This window comes from Rhinoraja longicauda, chromosome 29 (genome assembly GCF_053455715.1).
Source record: "Rhinoraja longicauda isolate Sanriku21f chromosome 29, sRhiLon1.1, whole genome shotgun sequence".
In the NCBI taxonomy this organism is placed as follows: Eukaryota; Metazoa; Chordata; class Chondrichthyes; order Rajiformes; family Arhynchobatidae; genus Rhinoraja; species Rhinoraja longicauda.
In genome coordinates, this window is record NC_135981.1 from 15,951,266 (window position 1) to 15,970,692 (window position 19,427).

At 44.6% G+C, this 19,427-nt stretch overlaps 1 protein-coding gene across 2 annotated transcripts in view; it reads right to left on the minus strand.

Moving 5' to 3' along the window:
- etv4 (ETS variant transcription factor 4) overlaps nt 1-19,427 on the minus strand; it is a 99,416-nt gene that overhangs the window by 14,283 nt on the left and 65,706 nt on the right. Inside the window, exons 9-11 of one of the 2 annotated variants that reach the window (XM_078424362.1) lie at nt 17,833-17,901; nt 11,882-11,950; nt 3,693-3,862 (exon numbers count right to left, since the gene is read on the minus strand). In XM_078424362.1, the coding sequence (XP_078280488.1) occupies nt 3,693-3,862; nt 11,882-11,950; nt 17,833-17,901 (308 nt within the window). The remainder of the gene's footprint in view (nt 1-3,692; nt 3,863-11,881; nt 11,951-17,832; nt 17,902-19,427) is intronic. The other variant, XM_078424363.1, reaches the window with a different exon arrangement.

Below are 19,427 nucleotides of genomic sequence, written 5' to 3' on the forward strand. Positions count from 1 at the left end.
CAGTCTGAACATTTCTCACAGGGTGGAAATGGAGTCATATAGTCATACAACACTGAAACAGGTCCATCGGCACACGTCATCCATGCCCATCAAGATGCCCTATCTAAACTAGTCCCATTTGTCCGTGTTTGGCCCATAGCCCTCTGAAAGTGCCCTGTCCAATGTCAAAGACATGAGGACGTGGCTTTAAGGTGAGAGGGGCAACATTTAAAGGAGATGGATGGGGCAGGTTTGTTTTATACTGTTGGTGCTTGGAACGTGCTGCAAGAGATGGTAGTGGAGACAGATACGATCGTGGCAATTAAGAGGCTTTTAGATAGGCACATGGATATGCAGGGAATGGAGGGATATGGATCACATGCAGGCAGAGATTAGTTTGACACAGAGGGCGGCACGGTGGCGCAGCGGTAGAGTTGCTGCCTTACAGCGAATGCAGCGCCGGAGACTCAGGTTCGATCCTGACTACGGGCGCCGTCTGTACGGAGTTTGTACGTTCTCCCCGTGACCTGCATGGGTTTTCTCTGAGATCTTCGGTTTCCTCCCACACTCCAAAGACGTACAGGTATGTAGGTTAATTGGCTGGGCAAATGTAAAAAACAATTGTCCCTAGTGGGTGTAGGATAGTGTTAGTGTGCAGAGATCGCTGGGCGGCGCGGACCCGGTGGGCCGAAGGGCCTGTTTCTGCGCTGTATCTCTAAATCTAAAAAAAAATCTAAATTATGTACCGAAGGGCCTGTTCCGTGCTAGACTGTTTTATGTTCTAAATATTTGAGATTCAGTATAATGAGGAATGTGAGGTGTTTGCCGTTTTCACTGTGGCCGACGGTGTATTTTGTCTTTGTTACTGTTGAATCCGTTTTCAGAGCTACGCTGATTTTTAATAACCCTCTGCTTGAATCTGTCTAAGGGAAGTGTGGTCATTAGATGCAGAGTTGCAATCCAGCGAAGGTGACATCATTGCAAAGCGAATCTCAGTGGTAAACTTTGAGCAACGCTTGTTTTTAATCATTATGGAAAATGAAACCATTTGAAATTCAAGCTTTCGTTTGCGAGATTAATGGATAGAGCCTTGTCTCTTATTTAGATCTCGGTGCCTGAAACTGATAGTGGGTAGGTTCAAGATTAAAAACTCTCAAGAAGCAGTTCCTTGTGGAGGAGAGAACGACGTAATCTCGTTCTAGTTGTGTAAACCAGGATAGGCCAAATGCAACTCTGCATCTATCTTATGACCACGCTTCCCTTAGTCAAGCATTTTCCCGTCACTAGAGTCAGAGTGATACAGTGTGGAAACAGACCCTTTGGCCCAACCTGCCCACACCGGCCAACATGTCCCAGCTACACTAGTCCCACCTGCCTGCCTTTGGTCCACATCCCTCCAACTTGGCCTATCCATGTACCTGTGTAAGTGTTTCATAAACGTTGGGATAGTCCCAGCCTCAACTACCTCCTCTGGCAGTTTGTTGCATAGCCCCACCGCCCTTTGTGTAGACCGCATTATAATTAGCAACTAGAAGTTACAGGACAGTCTCGCTCCATTCAACATAGCATTCCTTTTTATACTTTAATTTGAAATGGTCTACCTGATCTCTGTGTTACTATCATCATAACTGGTATGTTATGGCTGTTCCAAATCCCTAGTGAACACTGCTGCATTGCCAGCTAGCTCATGCAGGCCTAGAGATTTAATCATCTCTTTATTATTTCATTCTAATGTGTATTTTTCTTTCAAAGGAAGGAAAATACACACGGACTGGCCGCATCGCAGGCTGGTTCTGCGACTCGCACTCCCAGGAATGAAGGAGATGACGGAGAATGTTAAGACACTGCCCAGTCCATCACAGGTACTGACCTCCCCACTATCGATGGGAACTGTCGGAGGCCTTGCTTCAAAAGGAGCAGAAAGTATCATTGGAAGACCTACACCACCATGGCACATGGCAACAATGTTCCCAATGTTGGGGGAGTCCAGAACAAGGGGCCACAGTTTAAGAATAAGGGGTAGGCCATTTAGAACGGAGATGAGGAAGAACTTTTTCAGTCAGAGAGTGGTGAAGGTGTGGAATTCTCTGCCTCAGAAGGCAGTGGAGGCCAGTTCGTTGGATGCTTTCAAGAGAGAGCTGGATAGAGCTCTTAAGGATAGCGGAGTGAGGGGGTATGGGGAGAAGGCAGGAACGGGGTACTGATTGAGAGTGATCAGCCATGATCGCATTGAATGGCGGTGCTGGCTCGAAGGGCTGAATGGCCTACTCCTGCACCTATTGTCTATTGTCTATTGTCTACACTATCATATCACTCCCAGCATAGGGAAGAAGGAACAGGAGCCTGAAAACCGTGACCACCAGCTTCAAGAACAGCTTCTTCCCAGCAATCATCAGGGTCTTGAACACTGCACAACACTAACCTCAACTATGAATATCAATGGATTCTCTCTGGCACTAAAGACTTTGTTAAGGTTATTAATTTATTGGGTTTTTTGTTTATTATATTTTATCGATGTATATTGTGTTTGCAGGGCTGTTATGCTGCTGCAAATGAGAATTTCATTGTTCCGCTGTTGGTACCTATGAAAATTAAATGCTCTTGACTCTTGAAACACCATCTCTTTTATATACAGTATATTCGTTTTTTTAGGCGCGGAAACAGGCACTTCGGCCCAACCAGACCGCACCGACCAGCAATCCCCGCAAATGAACACTACCCTACACACACGAGGGACAATTTACACTTACACCAAGCCAATTAACCGACAAACCTGTACTTCTTTGAAGTGTGGGAGGAAACCGGAGATCTCAGAGAAAAACCCACGCAGTCACGGGGGGAACGTACAAACTCCGTACAGACAGCACCCGTAGTCGGGATCGAACAGTCTCTGGCGCTGCAAGCGCTGTAAGGCAGTAACTCTACTGCTGTGCCACTGTGCCGCCCTGTTTAGCTATGCCTTGTGCAAATTTCTAGTATCTTACCTTCTGCAAGTGGTGCACTCATTTCCAACAGTCTTACCACAGCTTTCTCTTCTGCGTGACGAATTGGATGGCTACCAATCATTACCACCTCGTGTCCAAAATAAAACCCTAATCTCAAGCTTCAAGCTTGTTTTCCTACCTCCAGTTACCCCTCCCCCCATTGCCTCTACATTCAGTCTGAAGTAATTAACCTAGAATAATAACCATAATAAAGTAAAATAATAAAATAACCAGTTAACCCACAAGGAAACCAGAGCACCCGAAGGAAACCCACGTGGTCACAGGGCGAGGTGCAAATTCCACACCGATAGCATGCCAGATCAGGATGGAACCAGGGCCTGTGGCACCGCGAGACAGCAGTTCTATCAGCTGCACCACCCCTAATAAATGGCAAAACAAGTGCTCTAACTCATTTGAAGACAACCTCAAAGATCATTACTAATTGAATGACGGCCTACACGTCCTGCATCTCCCTCCTCAGCCACACCTTCACCTTTGTTTCCTTCTTATCCAGAGTTCCTGCTCTGTTGCTTCTTGCTGTTCATTCCACACCGCATCTTCCATTGTAGCTGAAGCCGCCTCATGATCTCACGCTCCCATTTTATTCCAGCTGTTTCAGCTGTTGACTCCCAAAATAACTCCCAGGCTTCCATCCCTTAGCCTTTGGGTAATGACTTAGAAAATATACCCAGCTTCCTCACAACAACAATAAAAGAACTATCTTCTCACCTCCTCTGGTTCAACGAGTTTGAATTCCATTCCTCGGCCGGTCCAAGCAATGAAGTTGGAGTTGGATGGATCGTCCAGGAGGGCGACCAGGAACTGCCACAGCTGCAGAGACCCCCGGCGCTGATACAGTGGACCCTCACGATACGTACTGATCTCCTGTTTGATGTCACCTGTAAAACAAATACAACTTTCTCATTGAAACCATCGGGATATTGATTGAGCAATGTCCTGGATTATCACGGAACTGCTCAATTAACACTCACATTGCTTTTGGCTTTTGTGTACCTTAAAGATACAGCATGGAAACAGGCCCTTTGGCCCACCAACCATCGAATGCCTAGTCTCACTGGTTCTATGTTACCTTGCTTTTGCACCACCTCCCTATACAATGGGGGCCATTTGCAGAGGTCAAATAACATACAAATCCAAACATTTAAAATGTACAACATCAACGTCATTGTTATGACCTGCTCTTAGTTATTCTTTCCTGGTGTAGTGGAATCAGATAAAACCATTGGCATTTGCCCAAACCAATGTAAAAAGCAACCAGAATAGGTGTTCATTAATTGCTGCCTCTTAATGCATCTTAAACTGCTGTAGTAACTCAGCAGGTCAGGCAGCTATGTTCTTTTCAACCTTGATCTATTGTGCTTAATGTGCCTTAACATGGATTTCTCAAATTATGAACTCTTCTGTTCTAGCGCTGTGGTACAGCTGCTGCCTCTCAGCGCCAGAGGCCTAGGTTCGATCCTGACTGTGAGTGTTATTGTGTGGCGTTTGCACGTTCTCCTTGTGACCGTGTGAGCAAGGCAGTTAGTTGGGCTTGATACGAAAATAATGGCCGGTTATTTCTCACAATGTTCAGCTAAGGAAATTGCCACTATCCCAAGACAGGCTACCTTTAGTGTCGGAGAGCTTGTACTGGATGCCACTAATGTGGGAATGGAAACTAATCTCTGGGGCTGACGGCAGCTTCAGTGAAGGTGAATGGGGAATAGCATGGTGAGTCTCAGTGGGATGGTCAGGAAGAAAGATAGTGGCGGAGAAAGGCAAAGTGAACCATATCGAGGGGAAAAGAAGAACTTCAACAATACTGAAGGCAAGTAGCAATAACTCGAATTGTCAGGAGAATAAAGATGCCTTTCAAAGGAAATAATAGAGCACAAGATTTTACTGTACAGGTACATCCAAGTTTGTTTATTTAATTTATGCCCTTAATCTTTGTTACTATCAGCAGCAACACTAAAGTGGATTAAGGCTCCAGGAATTGTAATATTAATGGAGGAGGCCGGGAAATGAATCCCACTTTGGACAGATACAGGAAAGATCGTGGGTGAGGGAATTTAGGAGGAACTAGACCGTGGACCCGTTGGGCCCAAACCTCTCCTGCATTGGTGCAGCACCCTCTCCTCCCCCCTCCCTCCCCCCCCCCCCACTCCATCCCCCTTAATCCCCCTTATCCTCCCTCCTCCCCCCTCACTCCCTCCACACACCTCCCTCCCTCCCTAGGAGATAGATTTAAACTTTAAAATGTGAATAACTTTAAAAATATAACACCGATTTCAATGAAACTTCTTCCATTAGCACCAAAGGGACGATGGTGAGTAAGGTGGGCCTAAAATTGTCGCGCTATCGTGTACCGTTTTGGCTGTAGTTCAGGAACAAACAAACAAACGTGAGTTTTAGTATATAGATAGATATAACATTGTTTCAACGTTAAACCTGCTACCTTCGAGTTACAGATGTTGAATAAGAACATTATTTCTGCTTAAACACCTTTTTTTAATATGAATGTCTCAGAAGTAAAGAAACATGAACAAAATCAGGCTCGAAGATGAAGGCACCGGAGAAAGTTTGAAGCAAAACACTTCCCTCAGAGTTTAAACACAACAGGAAGCTGGGGGAGAAGGCTAACTATTACACAACACAATAGCTATGTTCACACTTCATTGTGAGGCTCCTGTGCTGGATGGTGCTCAGCAAATGGTAATAAACCCCATTCCCACTGGAGTCAGGCTGAGCCACTGTTTCCAATGGGAAAGTCACTGGGGTCCGTGAAGGGAAACGTGGCCAGCCAGGAATAGCTAGGTTTGTGAAAGAGCTGCATTAGCAGCTTTTACTTGCATCATTCACAAGTTTTAGGGATCAGATTGCCACGGTACAAATCATATTCCACGACCTCCATAACCTCCTACTCATCAAGATTGATGAGATGTGTAGGAAAATAACTGCAGATGCTGGCTCAAATCAAAGGTAGACACAAAATGCTGGAGTAACTTAGCAGGTCAGGCAGCATCTCAGGAGAGAAGGAATGGGTGACGTTTCGGGTCGAGACCCTTCTTCAGACTGATCAGTCTGAGATGCTGCCTGACCCGCTGAGTTACGCCAGCATTTTGTGTCTACCCAGGATTGAAGAGATGGTACAGTTGCCCCCAGTAAAGATAAATTGTGTAGGAAGGAACCGCAGATGCTGGTTTATACCGAAAATAGACAAAATGGAAAAAAGGAATTGCAGACCTTTCTGGTCGGAACATTGTTTTCATTTGTTCTTTAATGTACAAATTGTCATCTGTGACATATTGTGGGCTTTCCACAATAACAAGAATTAAAATATCATGACAACTTGAGATTGACTTTAGGCCTATTAAACTCAGTTATTAAAAGGTAGGATTCATTCGTCGGCTTGGTGTTGTTGAACTGGATGGAGTCTCCACTCATAAGTTCCGTTCATTAGTTAATTAGTTATAGGAGCAGAATTAGGCCATTTGGCCCGTCCATACTACTCGGCCATTCAATCGTGCCAAGATAAACCAATCTCATCTGCCAGCACATGATCTGCATTCCTCCATTCCCTGCCTATCCACGTGCCTCATAAATGCCATGATCATATCTGCCTCCAACTCCACGCCTGTTATCATACACCCTCCCGCCCAACTCCCTCTACGTAACCAACTTGCCTTACACATCTCCTTTCAACCTTGCCTCTCTCACTTTGAAAAGAAAGCACTGATCTATCCGACCTGCGCTCATTAATGTTTTCACTGCCTGCGTCAGATTTTCCCTTGGACGCCCCTGCTCCAAGGAAAACAAGCCCAACCCATCCGCCCCATACTCTGGGTTGCCTCCCTGGAAGAACTAGTTGAGTATTGCATTGGGTATTGGGGTGCTGTTGGAGTTTTTTATTGCATTGGTATTGTGGTTATTAATTTGTGGGCGTGGGCGTGGGGGGGGGGGGGGGAAGAGAGTGGACGTTTTGTTGCCTCCATCACAGTGAGGGGGTGTTTGGAGTCACTGTGATGGATGTTTGTGTTGGGGTCGTGTGTCCTGTGTTCTTTTCTTTTTTGTTGTGTTCTGTGACTGCTGTAATTTCGTTCGGTACCTCGGTACCGAATGACAATAAAGTTCTGTATTCTGTTAATTTTTGTTCATTACATATTATCTGTGTGTTGCATTTACAGGCCCTTTATGCTGCTGCAAGTAAGAAGTTCATCGTTCCATTGTCAGTACATATGACAATTATCCCTTTATCATGTATCTGTACATTGTGGACAGCTCGATTATAATCATGTATAGTATTTCCACTGACTGATTAGCATGCAGTAAAAAGTTTTCACTGTACCTCAGTACATATGACAATAAACAAGACTAAAATTAAAAACTCTTGACTCCTGACTCTTTGGTGCTCCAGCCAGTGGTCTGGGCAAGCTTTCCTGTCCATTCGATGTCGTCACAGACGTGTACAAGTGCAGTTTGCTGCAGGAAGAGGAACTACTGTACAGTCCAGTGGCGCAGCGGTAGAGTTGCTGCCTTACAGTGCTTGCAGCGCCAGAGACCCGGGTTCCATCCCGACTATGGGTGCTGTCTGTATGGAGTTTGTATGCTCTCCCCGTGACCTCATGGGTTTTCTCCAAGATCTTTGGTTTCCTCCCACACTCCAAAGGCGTACAGGTATGTAGGTTAATTGGCTTGGTGTGTGGCTGTGTGTGTAGGATAGTGTCGCTGGTCGGCGAGAACTCGGTGGGCCGAAAGGCCTGTTTCCGCGCTGTATCTCTAAACTAAGTAAACTACCACCAGCCGAGCCTCTGCAGTAGGGTGAGTGTGGATGCTGGCAGGCCGCAACTCTCAGACAGCCTGCCCAGGCTCCCACCACCCGGCGTGCTGCCCAACGACCACATGAGTTGGCAGCATCCTTACTGGCAAACCCATCTCTGCACATTAAGTAAGCGGGGGGAAAAGTAACCGGCTAAATCAACAGATTGGTCCCAAGGTGCTTAGAAATGACCAAGTGACGTGTTATGGTCTAAATGAGCACATTCTGAGGTTAACTTCAGGCTGACTGTTGTTGTTGTTATTGTAGCTGTTCTCAAAGTTAGCAGATCCTTCTAAATCCCCAGCACTGGTCCTTGCTCGCTGCGAGTGACCCTTTCTCCCTCGTGTTCTGACTGCGGGTAATGGAAATGCGCTCTTATGGAATGCACAAATCACTCCCAGAGCACCTGGGATGTGCCATAGCAATGCAGTCTTATGAAATTTATGGAGAAAAGTGAAAATAAAAAACCCCATTTTTTTCCTTTCATCTCGCATTTTGTGACTTATGCGCGGTTGGCAGAACTTTGCGTGACCGCCCAGTGGTGCAGCAGTAGAGTTACTGTCTTACAGCGCCAGAGACCCGGGTTCGACCTTGACTACGGGTGCTGGCTGTATGGAGTTTGTACGTTCTCTCCGTAACCTGCACGGGTTTTCTCCAGGAGCTCCGGTTTCCTCCCACACTCCAAAGTGGGCGGCACGGTGGCGCAGCGGTAGAGTTGCTGCCTTACAGCGAATGCAGCGCCGGAGACCCAGGTTCGATCCTGACTACGGGCGCTGTCTGTACGGAGTTTGTACGTTCTCCCCGTGACCTGCGTGGGTTTTCTCTGAGATCTTCGGTTTCCTCCCACACTCCAAAGACGTACAGGTATGTAGGTTAATTGGCTGGGCAAATGTTTAAAAAAATTGTCCCTAGTGGGTGTAGGATAGTGTTAGTTTGCGGGGATCGCTGGGCGGCGCGGACCCGGTGGGCCGAAGGGCCTGTTTCTGCGCTGTATCTCTAAATCTAAAAAATCTAAATCTAAAATCCAAAGATGTACGGGTTTTAATTGGCTTCGGTAAAATTGTAAATTGTCCCTAGTGGGTGTAGGATAGTTTTAGTGTGCGGTGATCACTGGTCGGTACGGACTCGGTGGGCCCAAAGGGCCTGCTTCTGCACAGTGTCTCTAAACTAAACTAAAAATGTAAGAGACAATCACATCCCCTTACCCCCTCCTCCTGCCCTAGTTTACCAAGGTCAGAAAATATTCCAGAAGGAATAACTGCTTCTCATTCCTTTAAAATATTGTTATTAAATGTTTGGTCAAGCTTTTCATATAATTATACTACCACAACTAAGGGCAGCACGATGGCGCAGCGGTAGAGTTGCTGCCTTAGAGAACTTGCAGCACCAGAGACTCTGGTTCGATCCTGACTTTGGGTGCTGCCTGCACAGAGTTTGTACGTTCTCCCCGTGACCACGTGGGTTTTCTCCGAGATCCTCGGTTTCCTCCCACATTCCAAAGACATACAGGTTTGTAGGTTAATTGGCTTGGTATAAATGTAAAAAATTGTCCACAGTCTGTGTAGGATAGTGTTAATGTGTGGGGATCGCTGGTCGGTGCGGACTTGGTGGGCCAAAGGCCCTGTTTCCGTGCTGTATCTCTAAACTAAACTTAACAGTTGAAAGGTGACGCCTACATTTAATTTAATATTATCAAATGTGAGAGACCTGTGCCAACTACAGCATTATATACATGTGTTGCAAAAACTAATAGATAGATTTTCTTAACAATGCAAATAGAATTGGTAAGAAAACGTCTTGCAATGCCCATATAACTGCTCAAGCCATGCACAAACAATCATCAGTCAGCTTGTTGGAGGCACAGGTTTCTTTTAATTGAGGAAACACAGTCTACTGCCTCTTGCTAATTAAACCAAGGCATGGTTACCTTGCAATGTTCAAGTGAAACTGCTTGGGATTTTTCAGTAACTGAAGGGTCTTTCTTTTCATTGATATGGTGCACTAAATTTCCCCGACAATCCCAGTTAGGTTCAGATATCTCCATACTATACCACAAAAATATATTTCAAATTTATATATTTTTAATACACCGATTTATTTTCGGCAGAAGTAATGGGGTCTGATACTCCAGCAACAACCCATAATTCCCCATTAATAAAAATAGAAATCAGACTTATATTGTGGCCCCACTGTACTTTCTGTTTTCTCTCAGAAGACATGAGGATTGTGACATATTTATTCAGATCTAATGGCATTAATTCTGATGAGAAATAAAGGAGTCACAGTGGCTCAGTGGTAGGGTTGCTGCCTTCTTGCGCCAGAGACTTGGGTTGGAGTTTGTACTCTGAATGTGTTTTCTCCGGGTGCTCCGGTTTCCTCCCCCATTCCAAAGACGCATATAATTGTAGGTTAGTTGGCTTCTGTAAATTGTCGCTAGTGTGGAGGTTAGAACCAGTGTATGGGTGATCGTTGGTCAACACGGACTCGGTGGGCCAAAGGGCCTGTTTCCACGCTGTATCACTAAACTGAACTGAACTACACTAAATCACATGTAAAAAGTAGTATTTCGCCACTTTGGCTTTGCATTATGACTGTGCTCGAAATGAAGTCAACTCCGAAGCAAATGTTAAACAGGATCCAGATGTTCCCCCGAATCACCTTTAAGAATGGAAACGTTCATGGCCATCTGAGACCAGTAAGTGGAGCTCTGTACACATTGTAGGAACTGCCATTACACACGTATTAAAATGTTACTTGCTTTCCCCTGTGCAGTGTGACTGGGCAGTGAAGGATAGGACAGCACCATCAATAAAGGCAATGTGCATCAGTATAATGGCTTAAATGTAAAAATACTCCCCAAATAGATCCACAAGAAGGGTTATCAAACAGAATTTGTTACCCAGCCAATTAGGGGATATTAGGATAGGGAGTAAAGATTTGAATATAAAGATCAAAACACAAAGCGCTGGAGGATCGCACGATGCTTTGGGTTTGGGACCTTTCTTCGGAAAGATCAGTCCGAAGAAGGGTCCCGATCCAGAACATCATCTGACCATTTTTCTCCTCTCTTGTTGATTGACCCTCTTAGCTCCTCCAGCACTTTGTGTTTTGTTTCAGATTCATGCATCTGCACTTCCATGTCTTCCATGGATATAAATAAGTGGGCCTTATCTGAGGAGAGGAATGTGGAGAGGCAGGGTAGTTGAGGGGAGAGAATTCCAGAGTTTGTGCCAGGGCAGGTAAAGGCAAAAGAGCCATTGGTGAGGCAATGAAAACTGATCGACCGTGAAAGCAGACGCCATGGCGAATAGAACCGACAGTTAATAAACTTTAAGGACTTGAATGAATGGTCATGTTAATCTTGTCAAGTGTGCTATGAAAAATGTATAGCTCAGTCTAAGTACAGATAGAATACTATAGCCTCTCCTAGGATATGAACAACCACCTGTGCAACTGTGGGGCGGCACAGTGACACAACAGTAGAGTTGCTGCCTCACAGCGCCAGAGACCTGGGTGGGTCCAATCCTGACTACGGGTGCTGTCTGTACGGAGTATGTATGTTCTCCCTGTGACTGCGTGGGTTTTCTCTGGGTGCTCCGTTTTCCGCCCACGTTCCAAAGAAGTGCAGGTTTGTAGGTTAATTGGCCTCGGTAAAAATTATAAATAGTCCCTTGTGTGTGTAAGATAGTGTTAGTGTGCGGGGATCGCTGGTCGGCGCGGACTCGGTGGGATGAAGGGCCTGTTTCCGCGCTGTATCTCTAAAGTCTAAAGTAAAGTCTAAGCTAGAGGAAGCTTTTGGATCCGAGAACGAGGAGTTTCAGGTTTAAATTTGTCTATGGTTTTCTGGTTTCTAGACACACGGAAGCCACGTGCCACTAAAGTGCACCACTGACCGGTGGTCTTGTGTGGAGGAGGGCTCGACGTCTGACCGATGTTCATACATGCACTTACAGCCTTAATGATCAAAGACCAATATGTTTAATGAGTATGGCCCATTGTAAAACAAAGACAGCCCATCCTAAACCCGAGCTTTTGTTGTCGGTCAGATTAAAACATATGTGCACCATTCATCTGCTGTAAAGGAATTAAAAGTCCTAACCTTCAAGTTTGTCAGGAACAACCGATGCGTCGTCACTGTAAGATCTCATCTGTTTCTCATATGAAAAGCCTAGAATATAAAGAACAATTAATGTTATTTCATGCCTCGATCCAATAGCTTGTCAGTGCACCTCATGGCCGGCATGATGGCCTTCTTATAACTTAAAACAAACGTGGAAATCTGAAATACTAAACTGAGGAGGACCTAAGATGTCTTTGGAGATAGACACAAAAAGTTGGAGTAACTCAGCGATAGAGCTGCTGCCTTATAGCGCAAGAGACCCGGGTTTGATCCTGACTGTGGGTGCTGTCTGTACGGAGTTTGTGCATTCTCTCCCTGACCTGCGTGGGTTTTCTCCAGGAGCTCGTTTCTTCCCACACTCCAAAGACGTACAGGACTGTAGGCTAATTTGCTTGGTATAATTGTAAATTGTCCATAGCGCGTGTAGGATAGAGACTGTCTGTGGGATCGTTGGTCGGCGCAGGCACGGTGGACAGCACCGAAGGGCCTGTTTCAGTGCTGCTTCACTAAACTAAACTAAACTAAACTCAATTGAACAAAAAAAGCTGTATGGTTAAAAAAAGCCAATCTTGGACTGAGATAGGTTTCGAGAACAAACTTGGCAGAGATGCTGCCTCACAGTGCCAGAGACCCAGGATCAATCCTGATCTTGGGTTCCGCTGTGCGGCGTTTGCATGTTCTCCCTTTGACCGCAAGGCTTTCCTCCAGGTGCTCTGGTTTTGCTCCCACATCCCCAAAGACATGCAGGCTTGTAGGTTAATTGGCCACTGTCAATTGGCCCTGGCGTGTAGGGAGTGGATGCGGAAATGGGATAACACAGAAAACTAGTGTGAACGGGTGATGGATGGTGGGAGAGCTCGGTAGGCTGAAGGGTCCATTTCCATGCTGTATCTTTTAATCAATCAAATAAATTCACGGTAGTACAATGGTACAATGTTGTTGTATTGATTTTGGGGTCAGTCATTTATTCTGTAATGTAGTTGAACTCCATTCACTATCAGATGTAATGTTCAACTTTGAAAAGTTGACTGCGGGCACTTTGTACAACCACTTAACATGTCAGAAATCAGATAGGAGTAAAGCATCTGGAATTAAAAAGGAATTCTTTAAGACTTCTGACAAAGTTCCTCATTGGACGTTGATGGGATAGATTTGTAGTTGATTGCTAGCTTGAAGCAAGTAAAATGGAAGATTGCTGGCTAATACTACAGCATTTTATCAGGGCCAACAACAACAGACGAATCCCCTCATTTAAGGGGGGATCTAATCTCACTGAAGTTCATATCACTTGAAAAAAAAGTGGGAATCTGAAATACTAAACTCAGGAGGACATAAGATGTCTTTGGAGATAGACACAAAAATCTGGAGTGACTCAGTGGGTCAGACAGCATCTCTGGGGAAAAGGAATAGGTGACCTTTTGGGTCGAGACCCTTCTTCAGACTCTTCTGAAGTCTTCAGAGCCTGAAAAAGAGTTTCGACCCGAAACATCACCTATTCCTTATCTCTAGAGATGCTGTCTGACCCACTGAGTTACCCCAGCTTTTTGTGTCTAACTTCGGTTTAAACCAGCATCTGTAGTTTATTCCTACACATAAGATGTCTTTGCTTCTATTCGGAATCTGTGGTCAAATAATGTAATTTGAATCTGCCGTGTGTTGTAAATGTGCATTCAGCACTTCAAAATATATCTCTACTGAGGCTTGCTCATGCACTACACCAACACTCTGGGCTTAATCTTAGATTTCTACACCCCAGATTTTGCCAACTATACTCTTTGTATTTGTTTTACAATTGCCACAGTAGATAATATCCAAGAATTTTGTTCCATTTTCAATACCTATTTTGCTAATATATTTTTTGTTAAAAGGCTATGGCAAAGACCAAAATAATTCTTGGTGGCAGGCAAGTCTGAACGAGAAGAGACACCCTCTGCTATGAAATGTTACCATTTTAAATAGACCTTAGACATTCTCGCTCAATTGCAGAGGCAGGGCAGCACAGTGGTGCAGCGGTAGAGTTGTTGGCGTACGGTGCTAGAGACCTGGGGTCGATCCTGACCTCGGATGCTGTCTGTGTGGAGTTTGCACGTTCTCCCTATGACTACGTGGGGTTTCTTCAGGTGCTCTGGTTTCCTCCCACACTCCAGAGACATACAGGTTTGTAGGTTAATTCTCTACTGTAAATTGTCCCTAGTATGTAGGAGAGAACTAGTGTGCAGGGACTGGCTAGTGGTTGGCGTGGACTTGGTGGGCCGAAGGGCTTGTTTCCGTGCTGTATCTCTAAAAGTAAAATGATACAAAACCAGCTGCAAATGACTAATTACTGGGTAGAAAGTATGAGCTGTTATTGTGCATTCATGTGTAACTATGGACAAATTTCCCTTCCTTGCTGTATCCTGTCCTATGAGTTTATGAGTTGATCACAGCAGACCCAAGTATCTGTGCTAATTGATGAATTAAGCACATTTTCTTCATGGACAGGAACAGGTCGTTCTTCCATTCAATTAGATCAGAGCTGAGCTGTACCTCAAATCCACTTACCTACTTTTCTACCAAATCCCTTGATGGTCCGACCCAATAAAATTCTATTGATCTCACTCTTAAAAGTTCAATAGAACCAGCATCCATTGGCTCTGGGGAGAGTTCCAAGTTTCCACTACTTTATGCACGCATAAAATGGTTTCCAACTTCTAAAATGCGTATCTTTGATTTGAAGATTATGCTGTTTGTTCTCGATTCTCTAGCCAAAGTTTGTGCTCCCTCAGTACAGTGTATACGTTACCATTTTTACCATCAAACTATTTTCTGCCTTTTACTTGTTTGCATTGAAAGGGGAATCTACCAACGTTGTCTTGAGGTGTTGATGCAAGGAACTGCAGATGCTCAAACCTTTAGCAAAAAACAGAGTGCTGGAGGAACTCAGCGGACCAGGCAGCATCTGCGGAGGGAATGGACGTTTCGGGTTGGGACACTTCTTCAGCATCACTTCAGTTGGCAGTCTTTCCCCTATGATGGGGACTGAGAGGTCAAGGAAGAGGAGAGAGATGTCAGAGAATAGTCCATGTGAATTTGAGGGCAGAGCAGAAGTTAGTGGTCCTCTACACAGCTCCACGAGGCAGCCCCGATACACATTGATATGACAGAGAAAGAGTTGGGGACTAGTCCTGACCTAAAACATTGCCTGTCCAATCCCTCACAGAGTTTGATGAAGGGTCTCAACCTGAAACATTATCTATTCCTTTTCTCCAGAGATGCTGCCTGACTCGCTGAGTTACTCCAGCATTTTGCATCTCCCCCCACAGAGGCTGCCTGACTTGGTGAGCATCTGCGGCACTTTGTATTTTGCTCAGGATTCTTACATCTGCAGGTCCTTATGTCTCCTTACTTCTACATCAACTATTTATAAATAAGGCAATTTGTTTTCATTGCTATACCTAAAGTAGCAACCTGCAATGATATAAATCAGTAGGTGGATTGACTGCACCCAATTGCTCATGGCCAAATTAAAACAAAATATCACAAGTGATGAAAACAATGAAAATTCTAAAACTCTGGTTAATTTTGATTAAAGTTTAATAAATGTTTTATCCTAAAAAAAAAAAATGGATAGTGCTTAATGGATTAATTAATCAAAGATCTAAGGGATTCAAATGCACTATAAGAATAGTGCAGGAGTATGGTGCTGGGGTAAAAAGGTTAGTCGCAAGGATCTGACTGGCCCATTCCCGCTTCCTTATCAAACCATCTGATCAACTTAAATCTTTGGTTGTTGCAACGTGATTACTCTCCATCTCTTGCCCGCTGATGAACAACAACCCACCATCTCCTGCCTATGCAAGCCGAGAAGATGAGTATTTAGACCACAGAAGGAAATTTCAGGAACCCAGGACAAAATTCCTGCAGGATCTTGATTAATTGACAGGAAGCTTAGGCCCGTGGGTCAGGTGCCCCAGGGAAGGGGGGGGGGGGGGGGGGAGACCAGTCACTGCGGGTTCAGGAAGGTTAACTCTGCGGGGTTGGAAGGGGAGACAGCCTTGGTGGAACAGGTTCAGTGAGCCTTGCAAAGTGCAAGATGTGGAATAGGTATGAAGCAGGAAATTAGCTGCTCCCTTGGCATATTAGCGGCAGCTAAGGTCACGGAGGGTCATGGGGACAAGATTGAGTGAAATGGTCTGTAAAATGCTTCACTTTCACTACACGGTCATCTATCTCCCCTGTGGCCTTAGAGATGCAGAAGCACGTTCATCTAAAAGCAAATGTTATTTTTTGTTCTCTGTATTTTTTTAACATTTTTAAAATGTTCCCAGAAGTTTTACCTAAAATCTAATGTTGGCACAAATTTGCCAATGAGTTGATGACTAACATTAAGATGTCATTCCATCATTATATCAGACTCAGCAATTTCACTGCTTTAAGCCTTCCCAATGAGGCCATTAACAGGAATATAATGAAATTTAAAAAGGGATTATTCAAAGTGATACAGAATTTTCCAAGCCTTCCCCTTTACGGTTACAAACACTTACATTTTTTTTGTTTCGTATGAAATTGATCGCTTCCACTTACTTCAGTGTACAACTTCTACAATAGATTGTCATAATCCTCAATGTGCAGGAAGGAACTGATGATGCTGGTTTAAACCGAAGATAGACACAAAAAGGTGGAGTAACTCAGCATCTCTGGTGAGAAGGAATGGGTGACGTTTCGGGTCGAGACCCTTCCACAGACCGAAGAAGGGTCTTGACTTAAAACGTCACCCATTCCTTCCCTCCAGAGATACCACCTGTCCCGGTGAGTTACTCCAGTTTTTTATGTCTATCTTCATCATAATCCTCATTAACACCATTGTGTTAATGTACGGGGATTACTGGTCGGTACGGACTCGGTGGGCTGAAGGGCCTGTTTCCGCGCTGCATCTCTAAACTAAACTAAACTAAACCAAAGAATTAGAGGGCATAGGTTTACGGTGAGAGTGGAAAGCTTTAATAGGAACCTGAAGTGAAACTTTATCACACAGAGTGTGGTGGTTATAAGGACCATGTTGCCAGAGGGAGTAGTTGAGGCAGATACTATTATATCATCTAAAATACATTTGGACAGGTACATGTATAAGAAAGATTCAGATGGACATGGGCCATACCCAGGCAACTGGGATTAGCTTAGATGGGGCACCTTGCTTGGTAGACAGAGTTGGGTTGAATGTCTGTATGACACTATGACTCCATGAAGGGGGTGTATAGGAGAATCGGGGGGTGTTAATGGGCATTGGTGAGAAAATAACTTAAGTTGGGGATTGAGACAGCTCTGGGAACCAGCAACGACTCGATGGGTCAGGTCTGCCTCTTATAAGTTCATGTGTCATAAGAGCAGAAGTAAACCATTCAGCCCATTGAGTCTACTCCACCATTCAAACATGGCTGATCTATATTTCCCTCTCAACCCCATTCTCCTGCCTTCTCCCCATTAACCTTTGACATCCTTGCTAACCAAGAATCTGTAAAGCACTGTCTTAAAAATACCCAATGAACTGGCTTCCACAGCCGTCTGTTGTAATGAATTCCACAGATTCGCCACGCTCTGACGAAAGAAATTCCTCCTCATCTCCTTTCCTGGGTGAGTCCTTTTACTCTGAGGCTGTGCCCTCTGGTCCTAGACTCTCCCACTGGGTGGAAACACCCTCCACTCTCCTCCAAACATACTCCGTGACATCTGTTCAATGTGACGAGGAAATGTAAAACCCCACCGCGGTCCATGTGGCCGCTCCTAGTATCAATGCAACTTGTGCACGCAACGCAGGCTCCAGGCTTGACTGGGGTCTTGAGCACCACCCATTCAGTTCACGCTGTGTACGTTGCAATGAACGAAACGGCCACTCTGGTTTTAGAAGTTAATATTTTTACAGAACCATCACGCCATTGCCTCTGTGATTTTACCTTCGGAGTTGGTGGACTGAGTAAGGTAGCCTTCGTTGGGCACGTAAATGGAAGGACAGCCAGGAATATCTAGGGGCAAAGACAAAGCATTGCTAGTTACAATGAGCTCCTGCAATTTCATCAGCACCTCAGTGGCCGAGTGAGGCATGCCTCAAATAAGTAAAATTATACTTTCAATTTAACGATGTATAAATGTGGAACAAAATGGCAATCTACCACCAACACAAAACGGGCAGAAATAGTTTACACATTGAGCTAAAAAGGATTGCACATAAAACATAACTCCATCCTTATTCAATACCTCCATTATTCAATCAATTCAGCTTTTCAAATTGGTTATTAGGCCATTAGTCCATAATTTGCCATGAGGGGGAGTCGTATTTTCCATTACCTTAATAAAAGCAACTCAGAGATCTGGTGACCTCTATGGCAAGTATCTATCCTGTTTTAACACCTGATGCTGTTAAAAAACAAAGTGTTGGAGGAACTCAGGGGATCAGAGTCATACAGCACAGAAACAAGCCCAACTTGTCCATGCCAACTAAGATGCCCCATCTAAGCTAGTCCCATTTTCTCCATATCCCTCTAAACCTTTCCTATCCATGTACCCGTCCGTGTCTTTTAAACATTGTTTAATTATACCTGCCTCAACTACATCATCTGGCAGTGCATTCCATATACCCACCACCCTCTGAGTGAAAAAGTTGCCCCTCCGATCCCTATTAAATTTCTCCTCTCACACTTTAAACCTATATCTGCTTGTTCTTGATTCCTCTACCCTGGGTAAAAGACTGTGCATTCACCCCATTCATTCCCATCATGGTTTCCTACATCTCTATAAGATCACTCCTCAGCCTCCTGCACACTAAGGGATAAAGTCCGAGCTTGCCCAATCTGTCCCTAAGCCCAAGGTCCACAAGTCCTGGCAACATCCTCGCAAATCTTCTCTGCACTCTTTCCAGCTTAATGATATCCTCACAATGTGACCCAAACTGGAAATGCTGTGCATTGCTTTCAGAGATGCAGTGCCCTTTCAGAGGCTACGCCGTTTAAAGCCAATTAAAAGAAACTCCTTAACCCATTGTGAAATGGAGACACAAGGTACTGCAGATGCGGAGTTTTGAAAAAAACACAAAGTGCTGGAGGAACTCAGTACGTCTGCCAGCATCTGTGGAGGAAATGTTTTGGGTCGGGTCTCCGTCTTCAGACTGAACTTCTTTGTAAAATTTCCACGATAACTGGTAAATAGAGGACTTCATTTTCTCTCTCAGTAAGACTGCGCCATTTCTACCTGAACCGTTTGCAAGATCTGAACGCACACCGACCAACAAATTAAATCCTCCATCCTCACTGTCATCATAGAGTTAATAGATTGTGGGAAACTAAGCGTGTGACCGGACCAAGACTGGTGTATAAATAATTTATGCATTCATACATTCAGACCATAAAAGGGAATCTGTTCATGCAAAGGTCACACAATAGGAAATTCCCCCCTCATACATCTCCATTCATAATGACTTTTCTTTCCACAAAGACAAAACACAAGCCAGAAATCCAAAAAAAGAATCCTGCGCTTGGTTTCATTGCGAATTTGT